Raw genomic sequence first — 21,447 nt, forward strand, 5'->3', positions numbered from 1 at the left:
GGCGCCATGAGTTTTGTTGTTGTTGTTGTATTTTTCAAAATATAAATTTAAGTGTTTTTGAAGATAACGAAGAAGATGAATTAAATTTCTAATCAGGTTCACAATCATTTACAGCCGAGGTAGTGGGCCTTATGCAAGAAATGGCAGCTGCAGCAGTTGAAGGATGAGGAGGAGAAACTGCAACCGCTGCCACCGCCGTTGATGTTGCCTTTGGAGTGGTGGTACACACCACAACCACTCGACCTTGTTGTTGTTGTTTTTTGGGATCCTCCACCAAAGCTTTGTGTAGAAGCAACGATTTGCGTACATCTAGATAATGGGCATTGTGTATAGTTATAACCGAGGATGGAGGAGGAGCTGCTGAAGATGTTAGCCGTGGGGAGACTGGTGATGTTGTGGTGTTCGACATAAGTGCTGAGCCTGCAGACTTGTTTAGAACCGAAATGTTGCTGCTACTACTGCTACTTGGCGATTTTTGTTGTGGTGGTGCTGCTGGAATTATCAATTCAAATTCTTGCGATTCACTAAATTCCTGTTCCTCACCCTCCTCCTCCACATCGTTGACATCATTTGGCTCTGCCTCCCCCACTATTTCAACTTCCTCTTCAATTATTTCCACATCATCTCCAGTTCTTGATACTTCTTGCTGGTGTTCTTCCTGCTCCTGCTCCGCTGTTACAACAATTTGCTGCTGCTGCGCCCGATTATCATCTAGATGACTGGGGGGTCTGTCTCAATCTGTTTTGGTCTGACAATATAGCTCCTTGAGCGATTTCAGCTCTTCGATTAGAGCCTTGTTTTGGTTTTCCAGCACCGCCACACGATTTTCCAGGCACTTGATATACTCCTTCTTTTTCCGACGACATTCACGCGCGGCTTCTCGGTTCTTTTGTAGGCGAATTTCACGCTTTCGCGTTTGATCTTCGGCAATGACATTGTTATCTAGGAGGAAGGAAGGAAAAAATAGAAATTAATTAGAAAAAAAAATTATATATCAATCGCAATTAGCCTCAATGGTTTTGTAGAATTCGGGATAACAAAAAAAGGGAAGATTGAAAAATGTTTGTGATGGAAATCGTAACGATTTGATTGGTCATTTAGGTTACGGTTTCGATTTCGATAGTTGTTCGAAGACTATAATATCTCAATTTTAACCAGTAAGGTTCAAAGTTCAAAATTCAGACGGGACCACTTTGTGTATGTGCAAGCGATGTTCGATTCAGATTTTGATGTAGCTCCCCCATATATTTTCGTCCGATTTTATGTAAATGGCGCAAAAAAGCCGCCATATTTCATTCGATTTCCACTAAATTTGACATAACGTACTTATTTGACTCTAGAATGATGTGTGCTAAATTTCATTGAGATCGGTTCAGATTTAGATGTAACTCCCTCATATATTTTCGACCGATTTTATGTAAATGGTGCACCAAAGCCCATAAATTTCTTCCGATTTACACCAAATTTTGCATAGTGTACATATTTAACTCTGGAATGATTTGTGCCAAATTTCATTGAAAGCGATTCAGAATTGGACATAGCTCCCATATATATGTTCGTTCGATTTTATGTAAATGGTGCAACACAGACCGTATATTTCACTCAATTTACACCAAATTTTGCATAGAGTACTGAATTGAGTCTGCAATCACGTGGGGTAAGTTTCATTGAAATCGCTTTAGATTTAGATATAGCTCCCATATATATGTTCGTCCGATTTTATGTAAATAGTGCCCAAAGCCCCTATATTTCACTCGATTTACACAAAATTTTGCATAGCGTAATTATTTCACTCTGAAATGATGCGTGCTAAATTTCATTGAAATCGATTCAGATTTAGATATAGCTCTATCATATGATTTCGTCCGATTTTATGTAAATCGTGCACTAGAGCCCCTATATTTCAATCGATGTATACCAAATTTTGCATAGCATACTAAATTGACTCTGTAATGATGTGTGCTAAATTTCATGCAATCGGTTCAGAATTAGATATAGCTCCCCTATATATTTTCGTCCGATTTTATGTAAATGGTGTACCAAAGCCCCTAATTTTTTTCCGATTTACAAGAAATTTTGCATAGCGTACTTATTTGACTCTGAAATGATGTGAGCTAAACTTCATTGAAATCGGTTCAGATTTAGATGTAACTCACTCATATATTTTCGACCGATTTTATGTAAATGGTGCACCAAAGCCCCTATATTTCATTCAATGTACACCAAATTTTGCAAAGCGTATTTAATTGGCTCTGGAATGATGTGTGCTACATTTCATTGAAATCGGTTCAGAATTCGATATGATCATATATATAATATATATATGATCGTCCGATTTTATGTAAATGTTGTACCAAAGTCCCTAAATTTCTTACGATTTACAAGACATTTTGCACAGCAAATTTAATTGACTCTAGAATGATGAGTACTAAGTTTTATTAAAATCGATTCAGATTTCGATATAGCTCTATATATATATCTACGTCCGATTTTATGTAAATGGTGTATTGGAGACCCTATATTTCACTCGATTAACACGAAATGTTGCATAGCGAATTTAATTGACTCTACAGTTATAAGTGATAGGTTTCATTGAAATCGGTTCAAATTTCGATATAGCTCTCATATATATGTTCGCCCAATTTTATGTAAATGTTGCACCAGAGCCCTTATATTTCACTCGATTAACACCAAATTTTGCATAGAATTTACTTTGTAGCAATTTTAAAAAATTATTGGTCGTTTCCGGTACTACTACTACTACTACTTTTTACTACGATAACGAATTTTCCTTTATGATATCGAAGAAAATTTAAAATTTGGCATAAATTTTACTTTATAGCGATCTTAAAAATTTATATAGATATTTTTTTAAATCGTATTGATCTCCATCACATGTAGAAAAATTAAAAAATACAGAAATCTACAAAACCATTTTGGTTTTCTTTTTTTTTTTTTTTTGTTTTTTGAAAATTAAAATTGTGTTGATATTTACTGGGATTATAAGGTAGCCTATTGGATAAATAAAATGTTGACGAATTTTCGGGAGGTAAATGTATTAAGGGACCAGTTCCGGATCCAGCCGAACCAGGTGCTAAGGCGGGTATACCAACATTATCTGACATTTGTAAATTTGGTCCACCTTTCGCATACAAACAAATCAATGAAAATGTAAGAGTTTCCATAATAAAAAAAGTAAAGGAGTTATAATATAGTGTGGTTTGTTGTTGTCGTAGTTTTTGTTGTTCAGTTGGATGTGGTTGGTTGGTTTGTTGGAGGGACGCGAACGGACGCAATAATCAATTTTGCCATTATTTTTTTGGAGTTGGAAAAACACAACAGAGTTTCAATCAAATTTTTTGGTTTGGTTTGGTGGTGGGAGGAAAAAAAGAATATAAAAAAGAAGAAGAAATAAACAATAAAAAAATTAAATTAATTAATTTTTCATATTTTGAAATTTGTTAGTAATCGAAAAAAATAAACAAAAACATTTATTTATGAACTTTTTTTGATTTAATGAAAGAAATATTTAGAAGCATTTTTTTTTTGCATGTGGTTGTTGTTGTTGCGGGTGGCAATAAATACAAGAAGAGGGAAGTAAGGACATATTTTACAAAAACAAAAAAAAAAAATATTTTTTGCGTGTTTGTAACGAGTTAGTACATTTTTTCGGGTGAAGGGAGGTAGTTGTTAGATGATTTCAGTTAGCAATATAGAGTTGATTTGGGTTAGAAAAATGTTTTTGCCAGACAAAAAAATTGTTATTTAATTACAGACAAATGATGACACAAATGATTTTTTTGTTTGCTGGGTTACGTACAACACACACAATATGAAAATAATGGCATGATCTGTTACTGTTTCCTGCAGGACACAATGTTTTTTTTTTGTTTGCTGGGTTACGTATACAAAGTCGACGCCAAACGGTGCAATTTTTTTGTTGTTAGCCATTGAATGTTCGAAGATGTTGGTCCAGCAAGCTGATTATTGTTTTTTTTTCGTAAAGTCATGAATGGAAGAATTTATCTGGTAGGTTATTTATGTATATGTACTTATGTGTGAGTGTGTTGTATGTGCGTATGTATTATTATGTATGATAATATTTGTTGTTATTGTGATGTAATATGTAACTCTTACATTTTCATTATTTATATATGAAATATTTTTTGTTTTTGAAATTGTAGTAAATAAAAATTAACCGCAATAATTCAGATCGACCGCCTCAGAAAAATTAAAAAGAATATATAATGAAATCGCAATAAAATATGAAAAAAAAAAACACAAATTGGGAATATTCTGATTTGTATATCTTTCGCCGCATGCCCTATATTCTTTTGAGAATATGCATAGAATCACTTTCTGAGTCGAAGTATGCATGTCCATACGGACTGTCCACGTTAAATTGTTAACAAAGTACAGGTCGCATTTTTGATCCAAATTGAATGAAATTTGGCACAGGCACATATATATGTATATATAGATATATATGTTTGTGTCAGATTTAATGTAAATGATACAAAGCCCCTATATATCTTTCGATTTACACGGAATTTTGCATAGCGTATTGAATTGAACATAGAAATGGTTTCAGATTTAGATATAGCTCCCATATATAATTTTTGGTAAATGTAGCACCAAATTCTCTATATATATTTTACTATTAACACGAAATTTTGCATAGCGTTCTGAATTGAGTATAGAATATCATGTGCAAGTTTTTTTGAAATCAGTTCAGATTTAGATATAGCTACCATATATAGTCCGATTTTATGCAAATTTGACAACAGAAGACATAGCCCTATTTATATTTATTTCATTAGATTTATACCAAATTTTATATAGCGTAATTATTAGACTCTGGAATGATGTGTGCTAAATTTCATTGAAATTGGTTCAGAATAAGATGTAGCTCCCATATATATGTTCGTGAGATTTTATAAAAATGGTGCCAAAAATCCCTTACATTTCTTTCGATTTACAGGAAATTTTCTATGGCGTATTGAGTGTTACCTTTCGCTGAAATCGGTTCCGATTTAGATGTAGCTCCCATATGTTCGTCCAATTATCAGTAAATGGTGCACCTAAGACCCTATATTTATTTCGATTTACACGAAATTTTGCATAAGGTTCTGAATTGAGTATAGAATGAACTGTGCAAAGTTTTTTTTTTGGAATCGGTTCAGATTTAGATATAGCTCCCATATATAGTTTCGTCCGATTTTTTGGTAAATGGTGTTCTAAACTCTCATGATTTGTCCGATTTAAACGAAAATTGGGAAAACCGTACCGTATAGCTCCCATTTTTGACAATTTTAACGTACAGTTCACTTTAGTATCGATTATAATCAAACATAGGTTTTTTTACTACCTAGCAGTCTCAGAAAGTAAGAGGGTAATGCGCCCTTAAATGAGACAAAGCAGACAAAGTAACTTATTGTACCCCTGAAACCTCTCAGTTATAAATTCTACAAGCGAATCTTATACAAGTTTTGTACCCCCTCCCTCCTGACATCGATCACCATTACCACTGATGACGCCCATTATGCTAGATGACGCCGAGGAGAGGCTTCAGACCTGACAAATCCACCATTGACCAGATTTTCACTTTGCGCAAATCCTGTAAAAGACCCATGAAAAACACATCAATACGTTCCACCTATTCGTCGACTATAAAACCGCATTCGACAGCCCCATCCGTTCAGAGGTGTTTAAAGCCATGTCTGCGTTCGGTATTCCTACAAAATTAATACGGCTATGCAGGATAACTTTAACTGGCACAAAATCAACAGTTAAAGTCGGAAAGCCCTTCAACAACCAACGAGGATTCAGACATGGTGACAGTTTGTCGTGTGACCTGTTTAACATCCTGCTGGGAAAGGTCAAAGGTGAACAGAAATGGCACTCAGTACACCAAATAACATATGTTACTCGCCTACGCTGATGACATCGATATAATGAGTCGAATATTGCGACCGGTAACAGCCACCTTTGAACAAAGTATTTGAAAGTAATTTTTAAGTGAGTAATTTATACTCTTTCGAGTCGTGCTTAATGATCTAATTTTTGCAATGAAGAGGAAAGCCAGGAGAAGAAACTACGTACCCACCATTCTGCGACACGTTTCGCCGTTGGTTAAGCGGCTCACCAGGCATATTGGGCTATGTGGCTTTACAAAGGTCGTATATTGATAACATGTATTTATTTCATCCTGATGCGAAAATTGCATATGCGAATTAAATTCAAATTTGTCAAAGTTCGACATTTGTCTTCATTCTAGAAACAGTTTTTTTCAAAGCAGATTTTTGTTGTAGCGATGGATAATTAATCCACACACCCTCAATTGCTTCTATGGCATACACATGATTTTGCGCAACCGTTTTGGAAGTGTGTGGATGGCCCTAGCCGTGCTCAGCTGAATTAATTTTTGTTATTTAAATTTTGCCTTGTAAGGATATTAGCACGGATATTCTTCGCGGAGTGAAATCGCGTTTTTCTTTGTGGTGCATTTACATGCTTGTGCTTATCAGTCTGTAGCGCATAAAATGGGGACTTCTGAGTGAAAAATCAAAAAAAAATACCAGGTGTGGCATATGAAACTCCTATCTTCTACTAGTTGACAATCATTCAATAAGAATAATCTCTTGTCTGAAGTGGACTGTATACAAAAATAGATCCCTGTTTAACTAAATATTCTCTCCTTAACACAAGAGACCCACAGCATTCACTATCTTTATTATTTGAAAACCATGTTCGTGCGAATATTTTCATTATTTTTAGAAGGATTGTCTGACTTCCACCATCAATTTTGATGCGCTTTCTGAAAATATTGAGGGATTCTCTGAAGGATTTTTAAGAATATTTTCAAAGCGTGGATATTTCCTTACTATCCTCTTTCTTTTTTGGGCACCCAGGACTAAAAGTCGATTAATTTCCATACATATTGTGTTTAGCTAATTTAAAATCCATTATAAAGTTCCAAAATATATAGAGGAGGTTCAACTGTTATCTGTATATGAGTTGGAAAAATATGACAATGATATAAGATGATGATGATTAATTACAAAAAGTATGAATAGTTTATACACAATTAATTAGAAAAAAAACAATATAAATGCAATACAGAAATGATATCATATGCTCAAGGGGCTATGCAACAATTTTGCACTTTAAATGTTTAATAACACAATGAACAATATTTTAAAACAAGTAAATAACATTTGAATACAATAAATGAACTGCTCTTCATCTGAATAATTAAAACCAAAATAAAAAATGATGTTGATGATCATGATGACGGACGACACACAGAAGGCGAATACAAATATCAGTGGTTGTTGCTGTTGTTGTTGTGGTAAAGTGAAGCTTTTAAACAATATTGGTTAAATATGCAACAATTTTGATTCGATATTATTTGCAATGATTTTTCTTATATGTGTGAAGATTGTGACAGAGACAAAAATGAATGATTATAAGACACAAAAAATGAAAATTATTTTCCAACTTTGCATAATCTTGTTAACAGCAATGTGAGGAAATGTGATGAAAAAATAAAACGTTTTTAGACAAAAAGACAACTTTTCATTATTAGACATACCTGTTATATCGGGTCCACTTATTTCCGAATAGATTTTATTATACGATGGTCTTCGTGTTAGTTCTCTTCGGCCACGTGGTGAATCCTCATCGGTATAACTATCCTCACTATTTGTATCAAGGTGGTGGGTATTCTGTTCGGTTTTTATCTTGCAGGGGAAATTTGGAGGAAGCTTCAGTTATTTTTTGATTGTTGTCGTTTCAAAATTTTTGTTGTTGTTGTGTTCGTTGTCAAGGTTGTTTTTTGGATAGGTGATGATGATCATGATGATTGGATAAAAATAAGTAAAAAACAAATCATGAAAGGATTTACATAACAATATCATCAATCAAAGAACATAGATTGGGGAATTAAATTTGTCATAAAACAGGAAAAAAAAATTATAGGTTATGGTGGGGGTCATGTGGGGGAAATAATGGGAGTAAATATTTTTATGATATTTTTTCTTTAGCGATGTAACATTTACTCTTTACTGAGTTATCTCTAAATTCTCGACTTAAAAAAAAGCGATTTTTAAAGAATATTTTAGAAGATTTTTAAAGAATATTTTTCGTTCATTGTATTTCACGATCTGAAAGGGCTTTCTGGCCTATACGCTTGCTTTAACATTGGAAAGCCCAGACTTATCTTTCAATCTCTTTCATCTCAATTGTGGACACAGACCTTCCCGCCGTGTCACCTGGGGTAGTTATTTTCATCACCCGTTGAGATAGTGAGCTGATGTGTGATTAGCCTTGGAGAATGTACTCAGGAATTACAAAGCCGATATTATTGCCTTACAGGAAATGCGGTGGAAAGGGACTGGGGTAAGTAAATCAAATGATTACGCCCTGTATTATAGCTGCCATGAAACGAGACATGGATTTGGATGCGGATTTATGGTTAATAGGAGAATAAAAGACCTCGTCTCCAGATACACTCCAGTAGATGAGCGAATTACTATAATCCGTATAAAAGCGAAGTTCTTCAACATCAGTGGTATTTGTGCCCATGCTCCGATGGAAGACAAAGATGAAAAGACCAAAGACATTTTTTACGAGAGCCTAGAAACTTCATATGACCGCTGCCCTGGTCATGACATTAAAATTCTGCTAGGAGAGATTTTAATGCAAAAATCGGAAGGGAAAATATTTTTGGTCCCACCGTCGGAAAATTCAGCCTCCAAGAAGAAACATTCGACAACGGCATGAGGTTAATTGACTTCGCGGCTGCAAAAAACATGGTAGTTAGCAGAACCAGATTAGACTTTCGATCGATACGAGGAGCGAATATCGATTGGGATCATCGATTCGCACCCATCGTAATGTAGCAGCAAAGTTGCGATCTAATGTAACACGGAAATTCGACGTCGTAAAACTGCAAACCCAACAGATAGCAGAAGCCTACTCTGCTCAACTTACCCACCTGCCTGATGAGCAATCAATCAGCTGAAGAACAATAAAGCAGCAGGAGTCGATGGGTTACTAGCCGAACTATTCAAGACTGGTGGTCAGATGCTGGTCAGGAGCATGCACCAGCTGATTAGTACAAATTGGATAGAGGAATAATGATTGCAACCTCAGCATCCTGTGTCCCGTGCACAAAAAAAGCAAATGGTCAATAATACGGTTATGCAGGATAACTTTTAATGGCACAAGATCAGCAGTTAAAATCGGAAAGGACCTATCTGAGCCCTTCAATACTTAACGAGGATTCAGACAAGGTGACAGTTTGTCGTGTGACTTGTACAACATCCTTTCGGAAAAGGTCAAAGGAGATGCGAATGTGAATAGATATGGCACTCTGTACCCCAAACAGAATATCTCACTCGCCTAAGCCGACGACATCGACATAATGGGTCGAACATTGCGAGCGGTAACAGCCACCTTTGGACGAAATGAGAAGAAGTCTGCCAAAGTGGGTCTGACAGTGAATGGCGAGAAGACCAAGTTAATGGTATCAAAGCGCAAGACGTCCAGTAGACTCGAACCAACTGGGGCACTTGATATCGGCATAAACAAAACTAATGACATAAGTTTTGAAATTTGGAGGAGAATAGTGTTGGCCAACAGATGTTACTATGGTATAAGTAAGCAACTCAAAAGCAAAGCCACCTCTCGCCAGGACAAACTCACACTCTACAAGACGCTGTTATTACCCGGGCTATTGTATGGATCTAAAGCATGAGTACTTGCTCATATAGATGAGGCAACTCTTAGATTGTTTCAGCGAAAAACTCTTCGGAAGATCTATGGGCCGATCTGCGCTGACGGTGAATATCGCCTTCGAATCAACCATGAGCTATGCCATCAAATCTCGGACATCGACATGGTCAAACGTATCAAGCTGCAGCTACTAAACTTTCTGTCAAATGTCTGTGCAAATTTCAGAGCTCTATCATTAATATTGCAATCTCTATCGAGATTTCTACAGACAGACGTACATGAAGGGGAATATTAGGTTTGTCCCAAAAGTTTCTTCCGATTACATAAACATGCAGGCTTATCTCTTAGCCGTTTATGGTATCGGTTTCAGTCGTCCCAGAGCTCTTTTAAAGTACGTTTCGTAGGTGACAAAGCCTCTTTTAAATTTGATTCTGCACCGTTCAATATGGGAACTAAAAATGCATTTACGGCATAAAAAAGGCAAGAGTGCGAAGGACACTGCAGACGAGATTGCAACATTTACGGGTGGGGTACTACGACTACGGTAATTTTGATTTGCAAGATGAAGACCCCAACGGCCGCAGAGATAGTGGATGACACTAACATTCCCAAGACAACGGTACATAGGCATTTGATCAAGATGGGATATACAAATCGGTATGAAAAGGGAAGAAACTTATGGGACAACCTAATACAAATGTTGTAGGGGAAAAAGGGTGACTGCAATTTGTCTGCTTTGTTCTGATTATTATTGTTGTTCTTTTTCGTTGGGTGGTCAACACTTACTTGGACAGCATTGCCTGATGTTGTATGTATAACTGTGGCATTATTTTTATATAGAACAGTACCCTTGGGTATGGCAACATGTGTCTGGGAATTGTTGCCGGCCGCTGTTTGTATAACTGACGATTGATTGGCCGCTTGTATTACAGACTGAACCTGCAAATAACAACAAAAAAATGTTAAAAAAGAAACAACAAAAATATGTCATGACCAACTTACGGGCAAACCATGGGGATTTGATAAATATTGTACAACAGGAGGATTAGGGGTTAAAACAGAACCAGCTGCTAGGGCCGCAGCAGCTGCGGCTGCCACCGATATCGGTACGGGGACCGCTGATGTTTGTTGGCTAGGAGGTGGTGGCTGTTGTTGATGTTGTTGTTGCTGTTGTACACTATTTGAGTTGGATAGATTCATTTGTGTCGTTTGTACCGTGGCAGGTTGTTGTTGCTGTTGCTGCTGCTGTGAGGATGATGTTATGGATAGATTGTGACCAACTAAGCCGCCACCACCACCGCCGCTACCATTGCCACCACCACCACCCGCCGCTGTATCATCTATATTATTCGAGGAGTTACCGTTCTCCTCGACGATGCTGTCCATTTTTTCGATTTTCAACAGCACCGTAACGTCTTCCGACAACTGCTTCAGTTTGACTAGTTTCTTTATATTGGCACTTTTCTTCGTTTGCCCACAAAATCGAAGGAACGACTTTTGGTTCGACGCCTCACTACCCTACTACACTTAGCAACTTTGTTGTCAGTTTGGAGTTTGCTACTTTTTTTCTGTTCTTACTTATCTAAAGTCTTAGAACAGGTGTAGAGTGAGGTAGCGATCGAGCAAGTGAGCCGTAAATTTCTTCTGATCGCGTTTTGATGATCTCGAAATTTTTGTTGATTTTTGTTTTCCCAACACACAAATCTGCTCTGTCGAAGAAGAATCGTGTATTCCACAAACCGCGTATTATTACAACAGGTCTATCAGAACACAAACACATTCAGACACACATATGCAGACACAAACACACACACGCACACGAAAGATGTGTGGTGTTTTTGTTGTTGTTTTGTTTTTACTCAATTACACTGGCTCGAATTTAATTAGACGGGGACGTAATCGGTGGTGATTTTGTCTTGGTTTTTTATACAGCGGTGGTTTTGTTCCTACAGCCGAGTTGGAGGTCCAAACAATGACGTAACTTTGTAAATTATCCAGTTTGAAGTTCTATTAATTTAAACTGTAAACAAAAACCGATAAATTATTAAATTTAGTTTAACAAGTTCTGAAATTAAAATTAAAAAAATTGTAAATCAACATTTGTTATTAATTGTTTAACAATCAAAGAGCACAACAAACACACACGCGCACACACACCGAATTTTGACGCAAAAATAAATCGAGTTTTTCTTTAAAACTTGAAATGAAACGAAAATAAATAAACAACAACAATATTCTCCATCAGCAGCAAATCGGCGATCGGCTTAATTTTGTAGAGCCCCAGTTGTTGTCTGTCTTGTCGTGGTCGTCGTCATCGTCACCGCCGTCACAACAAATGAGGCTTAGTGGATATGAGTCACCTCGTGACAATTCCAGCTTAGCTCAACACCATCCATCCAACCGTACGTACGAATAATCAACAGCAACACAACGGAGAGAGTAAAACGAGGAGGAGATGGGAATTTTGGAAAATATTACGCGAAAAAAGAAGTATCTACACAATCCAAACCATGTAGATAATCTATCTACAATGCCTAAATATTGCAGATAATGTATCTACACTGTCTAAATATTGCAGATAATTTATCTACATTATCTAACCCATGTGGATATTGTATATACACTATCCAAACAATGTGGATAATGTATCTACACTGTCCAGATGTTGCAGATAATTTATCTACACTGTCTAAATATTGCAGATAATGTATCTACATTATCTAACCCATGTGTATATTGTATCTAAATTATCAAAACAATGTGGATAATGTATCTACACTGTCCAGATGTTGCAGATAATGCATCTACACTGTCTAAATATTGCAGATAATGTATCTACATTATCTAACCCATGTGGATATTGTATCTAAATTATCAAAACAATGTGGATAATGTATCTACATTATCCAAACACTGTGGATAATGTATCTACACTGTCTAAATATTGCAGATAATGTAGCTACATTATCCAAACAATGTGGATAATGTATCTACACTGTCCAAATGTTGCTGATAATGTATCTACACTGTCTAAATATTGCAGATAATGTATTCATATAACCCAAACAAATTGGATAATGTATCTGCAAATAATGTATTTACACTGTCTAAATATTACAGATAATGTATCTAAATTATCTAACCCATGTGGATAATGTATCTACATTATCAAAACAATGTGGATAATGTATCTACACTGTCTAAATATTGCAGATAATGTATCTACTACATCCAAACAATGTAGATAATTAACCTACACTGTCCAAATGTTGCAGATAATGTATCTACACTGTCTAAATATTGCAGATAATGTATCTACATTATCTAACCCACGTGGATAATGTATCTACACTGTCTAAATATTGCAGATAATGAATCTAAATTATCCAAACAATGTGGATAATGTATCTACATTGTCTAAATAATTTATATATTGTATCTACATTATCTAAACCACGTGGATAATGTATCTACATTATCTAAACCATGTGGATAATGTATCTACATTATCAAAACAATGTGGAAAATGTATCTACACTATCCAAACAAAGTAGATAATGTATCTACACTGTCTAAATATTGCAGATAATGTATCTACACTGACTAAATAATGTGGATAATGTATCTTCATTATCACAACAATGTGAATAAATGTATCTACATTATCCAAACAATGTATATGATATGGGCAATGTATTTACACTATCCAAACAATGTGGTTATTGCATATGCACTGTCTGAATATTGTAGATGATGTATTTACACTGTATAAAAAATGTAGATATTGTATCTACATTATACAAGCAATGTGGATAAAGATTCGAAAAAAAACATAACATTCATATATTTAGCTGCAACAATAATCAAAAGCCCTAAGGCCAAAGAAGTATTTGACAAAGCGATATGCAGTGGGGGCGACAAATTTCTTCAATTGGTTTAAAGAAAGCTACTCTTTTCAATCAAAATTTAGAAATAAATAAAAATAAATATCTATTAATAATAAAAAAAAACACTGCAATAAATTTAAAATGATTTGGAGTAGTTCTACCTCAAATTTTCTACCCTTAAAGTATGTCAACTTTTTTAATAATATAGAAATTTAAATTCTCATGTTTTGGAGTATAGTTTGCAATTTAATTAAAATAGGCCTTAATGACATCATATTGTATTTTTGGGATTAAATAAATAAAATCAAATAAATATCCATTCCAACCTGACACAAAATATCTATCCTTCCACCTTAGAAAAAAAATTACATTTAAATATATTGCGTCGAAAAATTCATTGACTTAATTTTTTGTTTTTGGTTACAGCCTCTGAAACCACACAAAAATATCTGCGAACATTAATATTTTGAAAAAAAAAATAATGATTCAAATGACTTATGTGGAATGTTGTTGGTGTTTTTATTTGTTTTTTTTAGCTTGGGTATTTCATTTTTGGTTTTATGTTAACGCCATCAACAAACATCATCATCAGCAACACCATCGCCACCATCATTCAGACAGCATGAATTTCTCGTCACAGTCGTCATCATCGTGTGTGTCACCATCGTCATCGTCCGACAACAACCAACTGTGGCGAACTTTATTTTTTTTATTAGCATAGGCAGAAAAAAAGAACAACACAACAAAAATCCAAAACACACAAATTTTCCTATGTGAAACACGTGTATGAATAACTTAGAAATGGAGGGTAGCGAAAAGAAAAGAATAATGGCCTAAAATGTTTCTAAATATTTTTGAAAACGAGTCAAGATATGAAATGAGAGATTGTTCGCAAGCAAACATTTATTTAAATTAGTTTTTGTTTTTTTGAAACACTCATCGTCAATGAATTTCATTGGAAAGGTGTGTATACAAAAATCAGGCTCATATCCTAATCCATAAAAACATGAGAATATGCATTTTTTACCTAGCTTTGCCATTGAGGTTGGCCTTATGAATCTCATGAAATGAAATAAATGTTATTCACATGATTGAGCAGTGGTGACGCATAATGCATAACATCATCCGTTTTTTGCAAGTTTGCAAAATTTCGTGCTGAACATCATGCATTTCAGTTTGCGGAATATAATTAATGAAATAGAAGTTCCTTTTCATCAAATTCAAGCCGCCCGTCATATGTTATTCCATTTATCTCGATTCCTTCGGAAGATCCTTAGGAAGGCCATAGCTAAATCTTGCTAGAATTTTTTAAGGATTCTCCATCGCCATCTTCGAACTTAAACTTAGTTACAACTTTCGGTTACTGCCCTCTAGAGATAACGTGCGCACCAGCCAGAAAGAGGTCTGTCGGACAGTTGTAAATCGACTTAAAACCGACATTTCGAAAAGGCAAATTTTGATTGAAACAGGGTGTATATAACCTTATTAGGCATAAGGCTAAGTGGTATAAAAAGTAATGTGGGGGATACCCTCAAAATTGAATTTGAAATATCCGGTTACAACGAATTCTGCTGGAAAAAGATGTTCAGAAACCTCAAAAATGAATAAATAAAAATTATGTTTGGCCGGATGTTCAGAAACCTCAAAAATGAATAAATAAAAATTATGTTTGGCCGGATCGAAATTTTCATGGACTGTGCAATGCTAAATTTTTGGTGGGAAGATTTGACAGGTGTGAACGAAGCGGCTAGATTTCGCAAAGTAATGTCTAAAAATCTTAAATATAAATAACGACGGTACGTGGACCAATTTTGATAGAGATACTCTTGACGATGGTTCCTTGCCGGACTTTCCCTTCTTCCTATTCCGACCACTGGTAGGTCCACCCAAAGCTTTAGCTTCACCTTTGTCGCTAGGCGTAGAATCGGGCTTATGTCTGACATTTTGTTTCTGGATGTTCTCAGTAGCATTTTCCATTGCCTTTTGACTAGGGTTTGGTTTCGAGCTGGGCTTCAGATCAGAATTCGGCTTAGCATCTTTGTCAGAGACAGTGGACTTCACCGATTCCACAACTTTTATGCGAGCATTAGGATTCGCGAGGGTGATCTTATCCATCTGGAGTTCAGGATGGAGAGCGTGCGGATAAATTCTTTCGAACTTCCTTACGAATCTCATCTTGCCCTTGATGAAGTGAACCTCTCTCTCCGAAATCAAATTCGCGTTTCGCACTACGAATTTGCGGAGATACGAAACAGCACGTTTGTAGTGTTTCGCATCAGCTACTTATCGGGCATTCCCAAAATTTGAGCCGCTGTCCGTTGCTGACGTTTCGACAGATTCCCCATCGTCGAACATCGCCTCCGTCGCAGATTGCCTCTGAAGTTTATTGTCGGCAAGTGCCGACACAGGACCTGTTGTAGTCAAACTTGAAGTCGGTCGATCAACAGGGCCTGCACTTCCCTACAACAATCCCCCTGTGTAGACTTGGCTGGGATCACCGTGGTGTCCAGCTCATCATCAGTTAGGTTGAGATTCAGGAGCAGTTCCCCGGGAAACGTATTGCCAACATTGCTCTTCCGGTACCAGTCTGTCTAACTGGTCGAAGATTTCCTTACATTAATCCTCTAGACGTCCCCTCCCAAAACTACAGTCATGGCAGCTAGATACTAATTTTCATCAGTCTTGACCTGCTTGTTTTCCAAAAGAATAGCCGGCTCGTCATCGTTCGGATTTGAAATTGATGCACTTGTAACAGATACAGCTGCTGGTGCCAAGGCATCCACATCTAGAAAAGCAGAATCACAATCGCTTGATCTCGACGATCCGTGGCTTGTGACATACCCACGATTGCCGCCAGTATTGGGTTATTAACTCCCGTTTACCCATCGTAGTTAATTAATTTAAGGGCACTACTCTGATCCATTTTGGCCCACGGGGATCCGAAGATCCCCAAGGTTTCCACGAAGTGCAGAGAAAAGTTGACCTAGATAACCTGGGTCAGTTTCACTCTGCACATCATGAATACCCCCCTTCCCATCCGCCACCCGGGAGATTTACAACTCCCAGGTGAGTTGCCAATCTCCTACTAGGTAAATCATTAGGCACTGCCATACATGTCGGTTATATCGAGAAGACTTCTGGTTACACATTGGCTGAGTTCCTTGGACCTCTGGTTACACATTGGCTGAGTTCCTTGACATTGAAGGGGCCCTCTTCATTTGAAGCTGGAATTCTTGAAATAAATACCTAATGTACATCAGCAAAACCGAAACCTCAGAGATTGTATCCACTTTTCATCCGCCGCATATAATTCTAATTCTCTCATGAATTTCATTAATACTTTTCACCTGTGATTATGTTATATTTTATATAAATATTTAGGATCACTTCCACTTTTCCTTTCTTTTTGGCTGCAAAATTGATAACCAACTACAAATACCTCTTATTACAAATCAATTAATAAATAACTAACATTGCAATAAGTCACTACTCACTGAACAAGCAATCGAGCCAGCCAGAGAGAGAAAACTGCATGCTCTCCACACGCAAATCTAATAAGAATCCCATTACCACATGAAAAGAACAAAACAGAGCAAACAAAACAAACCAAGTTTTGTAGTCTGATATTGCATGCAGCAAATTCATTCAAAACACTATTGCTGACTGGCTGACTGTGGCTGTGTGTTGTTATTTTTATGAAATGACGTCATGACGTCGTCGTCGCCGTTGCTCTCTAACCAACAACAACAGTATGACCGATGAGTGCTGTTGATGAGTGCCGATGATTTCGTCGTCGTTGTTGGTTGGAGTTATACGTATACACGACAATGTAGTCATGTGTGTGCATGGTACGGTTGGGGGGGCTACGTAACATATCGTGTCGTAGTCAAAGCAACAACATCATCATCATCACCTTCTGCTTCTTCTTTATTGGTCTTTCATTATTATAACGTTCACTCTACACTGTTTTGATGTTTTTTAATGAAAAATAAACATCACAAACTCACACGCACACATCACTTTTACAGACCAATTGGTTTTCTTTTAATATTTTCTTTTGTTGTTATTATTGTTGTTGTTGGCTGTGCCAAAGCAAGTAACAAAATGTTTTTGTTTTTTTGCTCATTTCTTTATTTTATCTTTTTTCGCTGCTACGTATTTATCTGCATATCACACTCGCACAATCCAACGAAATACCATAGGCCAGACCACCACTTTAATATGTAAGTGCTGTGTATTAAGAGAAAGAAGAAGAAGAAAAGTAAAAGAACGGTGCCTTCTTCATTTACTAATGTAAACGAGAGCACACAACAACACATTGGCTGAGAGAGAGTGAGAAAGCAGGCCTGCAAGTGTGTGTCAGAGAGTTAATGATGTGTTGTTGAGCAAGTCATTAGGAATGGGAGGGGGTGTAGGGGTATGGGAGATAGGTAAATAAAGCATCTAACGTTGTTATTTTTCCAATGTGGAATTTATCTTTATGTTTCGGAGAGTTTTTCTTCTGATTGGAAAGATTAGAATGGGAAGAATAACGAAAATGGAAGAAAAAAATAGAAAGGTGGGCTAGATATACACGACGATGAACGAGTGACGACGTCGTAAGGCCTAGTGACGTAATGAATCTAAAAAAAAAGAACACACACAACAAAACTCAACACACATATGCAACACTTACTCAATGCAATCATTTAAGAAAAACTGAGAGACAGACCACTTGCAAACAATTAAAAGCATGAACGAGCAAAAAAATAATAGCAACGTTTATTACAACAACAATGTTGCAAAATATTTATTATTTTTTTAAAATAATTATTGTTATTATTTTTTTTTTATTGGTGAGCATTTGTTATTTTTTTTCACTCAGTTGGGGGTGGGGGTTGTTTCATGGCCCAAGTAAACTGTTGCCAACATGTTGTGTTTTGACAGTGGACAGTGGTGGAGGAGAATAATTTTTGTTCACCAACCAACCAACCAGCTGAGAGTGACAGGAGATGAAGAATACAAGAAAAAAAAACAATTCCATAGAATACTGATTTTTTCACAATTTTTTATAATTAAAAAAAAACAAATAAAATTATTTTTTACTTTTTTTAATTTTTTGAAAACAATAACAATGCAATTAACACTTCTATTCACACACACATATTTTTCCTCAATTTTTTTTGCTGTTGTTTGATTCTTTGGTTTTTCTTCCATTTTTGGCAAATGAATACACAATTTGCCGTTATTTACAATTCACACCAAAAAAATATGTTTCAATAACATTTAATTTTTTTGTCACACACACACATAATTTTATTATTAATTATTTTATTTTCTTTAAATATTACATTTTTTTAGATAAACACCTTTTCTAATTTAATTGTTGAAGAATTCTGAAAAAAATCATTCAATGCTGTGCAGGTTTTTTGTTGTGTTTTCCAATTTTTTTCTTTCGGTTCAGCAAATAATCTCGAATAGCTCACGCACGACAGCAAATTCAACACCCGGACAATTGGAGGAAAAAAGAAAAACTAAATAATTTCTGATGACATCACTACGTCATTTGTTGTTGTGCATACGGGGCAAAACGACGACGAAGAAGATGACGACGACGTCGTCGTCGTTTTGCCACTTTGTGTGAGAGAGAGCGAAAGAGCGCGCTCTTGAAGAGAATTCCAATGTATAAACAGAATCAGTGGTGTCAATTTAGCGTTTTTTAAAGATGGTATTAAATGGCACAATAAATAATTAATGTCAAACTAAAATGAACAAAAATTTAAAATGGCATTTACAATAGAACTTTTTACCGGGTTAACCTACTCTATGAGGATTTATTTGACATGAATACAATGGAATTGACAATTGAAACCCACTGGGTTAACGAAATCCGTTTCAGACAATTGGGAGTCGAGGGGAATAATCGATTTCATTAAAAATTTACACATCGTAATATTTATTCCGAAGGCGTGGTTTTTGAAAAATATTGTTTTAAGGTCTATCCAAAAAGCTTGGATTTTTTCAATATATTTTTTTAAGCCTTATCCAAAGGCTGGGAGTTCTTAAAAATATTTTTTAAGGCCTTCTATGCCTATATAAAGGCTTGGATGTTTAAAAAATATTTTTTTAAGATTGACTTTTGAAAGAATATTTTTTCAAAGCCAATAAAAATGCTAGGTTTTTTTAAAAATATTTTTCAGATGCCTATAAAAGACGTGGATTTTTTGAAAAATATTTTCCAAGACTCTATCGAAGGCCCAATTTGTTTAAAGATTTTTTTCATGGGTCTATGAAAGGCGTGGTTTTTGAAAAACATAGTTTTCAATATCTATCCAAAGGCGATGATTTGCATGTTTTAAAATTTTTTCGATGCTTTTCCAAAAGGTTGGATTTAAAAAAAAAAAATAAAGAACTCTCCAACAAGGGCGTGGGTTTTTAATGAATATTTTTCAGGGGTATATCAAAAATATTTTTAATGCTGGATTTTCGTTTAGATTTGTTAACAATATATACTCAAGAACTCTTCAAAAGCGTGGAATGTTTAACAATTTTTTTCAGGTGTTCGACAAATATTTTTGCAAGTGTCCAACAAGGTCCTAAATGAATAGTTTTATGAGGTGTCCAACAAAGGCGAGGATTTTTTCTAGAATATTTTTTCAGTTGTCCAACAAACGCGTGGATTTTTTAGGAATATTTTTATAGGACTATCAAAGATGTGGACTTTCTAAAAATATGGTTTCAAGACGTAGTTTTTACAAATTCTAACCAAAAACATATATTTTTTTCAAACAATATTTTTTTTCAAGGCTGGATATTCCTTGGATTTTTTCTATCCAAAAAACGTAGAGTTTTTAAAGAATAATTTTTAACAGCTTATCCCAAGGCGTGGATTTTCTACAAGGACTATCGCACGGTTTGCATCTAATCAGAATACTAAATCATTTACTTTAATCAATTAAATTGAAAAAAAAGTATATAAGAAACAAAGTTGTTCTATTAAAAAATAACACCTCAAAAGTCTGGGATTTCATATTACAAATAATTAAGTCCTGAACCTTCCATATTTATTGGCCTTTTTTGGTTCTCCTATTTGGTGATATTTTCCTTTGCGGTGCATTTTCCTTAAAATTCATTTTGGCGTGCTTTTTTTTGCTCTAAACATTGACAACACTGTTTAATGTTTATTTTTATTTTGTAAACATGCTAGAAGAGCATGACTATAGGAGCGAAAAGGGAAAGTATATGGATGTGTGATGTGAGTAATCGAATGTGTAAAGCATGGGTACTCAGTTACAGCACAGTGGGACTAAGCAAAAATGTTTCGATTATAAGAAAATAATATGAAAAAGTATGTTTTATTTCATGCGAACAGGGTCCATTAAATTAATAAATAAATAAAGAAATGCACATTTCTAATGAATGAATAATAATTTTGGTCACACAGGCAAACCGATTATTAACAAGAACTTATTTGCTGATGGCGAAATTCATAAAAATTATCCAGAATTTTATCGACACATCATCTTGACTAACGAGACCAATTTCCACCCATGTCCTAGTAATGTCAACGTGTAAAATTACCGAAACTGGCGCCCAAGTGTTATTCTTGAGAATCATCTGCATCTAAAACGTGTACGATTCATGGTATGGTCAGGGTTAAAAATATCAGAATTTTTTGACCAGAGAGTTCGGTTACCCGGTTCAATGGAACCAATTATTATATGGGGTTATCTAAAATAGTTTGGGTAATATGGTGAAAACGCCGCATTTTTGATCGGGTTCTTTTGAGAAACTTCCCAAAAGTCGAACCTGAAAAAATATCCCCGAAGTCGATATAGTAGAC

The 21,447-nt window shown here is 35.5% G+C and overlaps 1 protein-coding gene across 3 annotated transcripts; it reads right to left on the bottom strand.

Annotated features, from left to right (window-relative positions):
* Window positions 1–722: 722 nt before the first annotated feature.
* Window positions 723–10,963, bottom strand: LOC133321926 (cyclic AMP response element-binding protein B). 3 transcript variants are annotated; one of them, XM_061530997.1, is made up of 5 exons: window positions 10,741–10,963; window positions 10,525–10,677; window positions 7,595–7,742; window positions 2,996–3,142; window positions 723–942 (listed from the first exon to the last, which is right to left on the bottom strand). In XM_061530997.1, exons 1-5 carry the CDS (start codon window positions 10,936–10,938, stop codon window positions 734–736), a joined length of 855 nt encoding a protein of 284 aa, XP_061386981.1. In that variant the 5' UTR covers window positions 10,939–10,963; the 3' UTR covers window positions 723–733. The 3 variants fall into 3 exon arrangements, with proteins under 3 accessions (XP_061386981.1, XP_061386980.1, XP_061386982.1); XM_061530996.1 differs by having other exon boundaries at window positions 7,595–7,766; XM_061530998.1 differs by lacking the exon at window positions 2,996–3,142 and having other exon boundaries at window positions 7,595–7,766.
* Between the last annotated feature and the right edge of the window lie 10,484 nt (window positions 10,964–21,447).

Source organism: Musca vetustissima, unplaced genomic scaffold, assembly GCF_032173495.1.
Source record: "Musca vetustissima isolate MV318-11 ecotype Yass unplaced genomic scaffold, APGP_CSIRO_Mvet_v1 utg5730, whole genome shotgun sequence".
NCBI lineage: Eukaryota > Metazoa > Arthropoda > Insecta > Diptera > Muscidae > Musca > Musca vetustissima.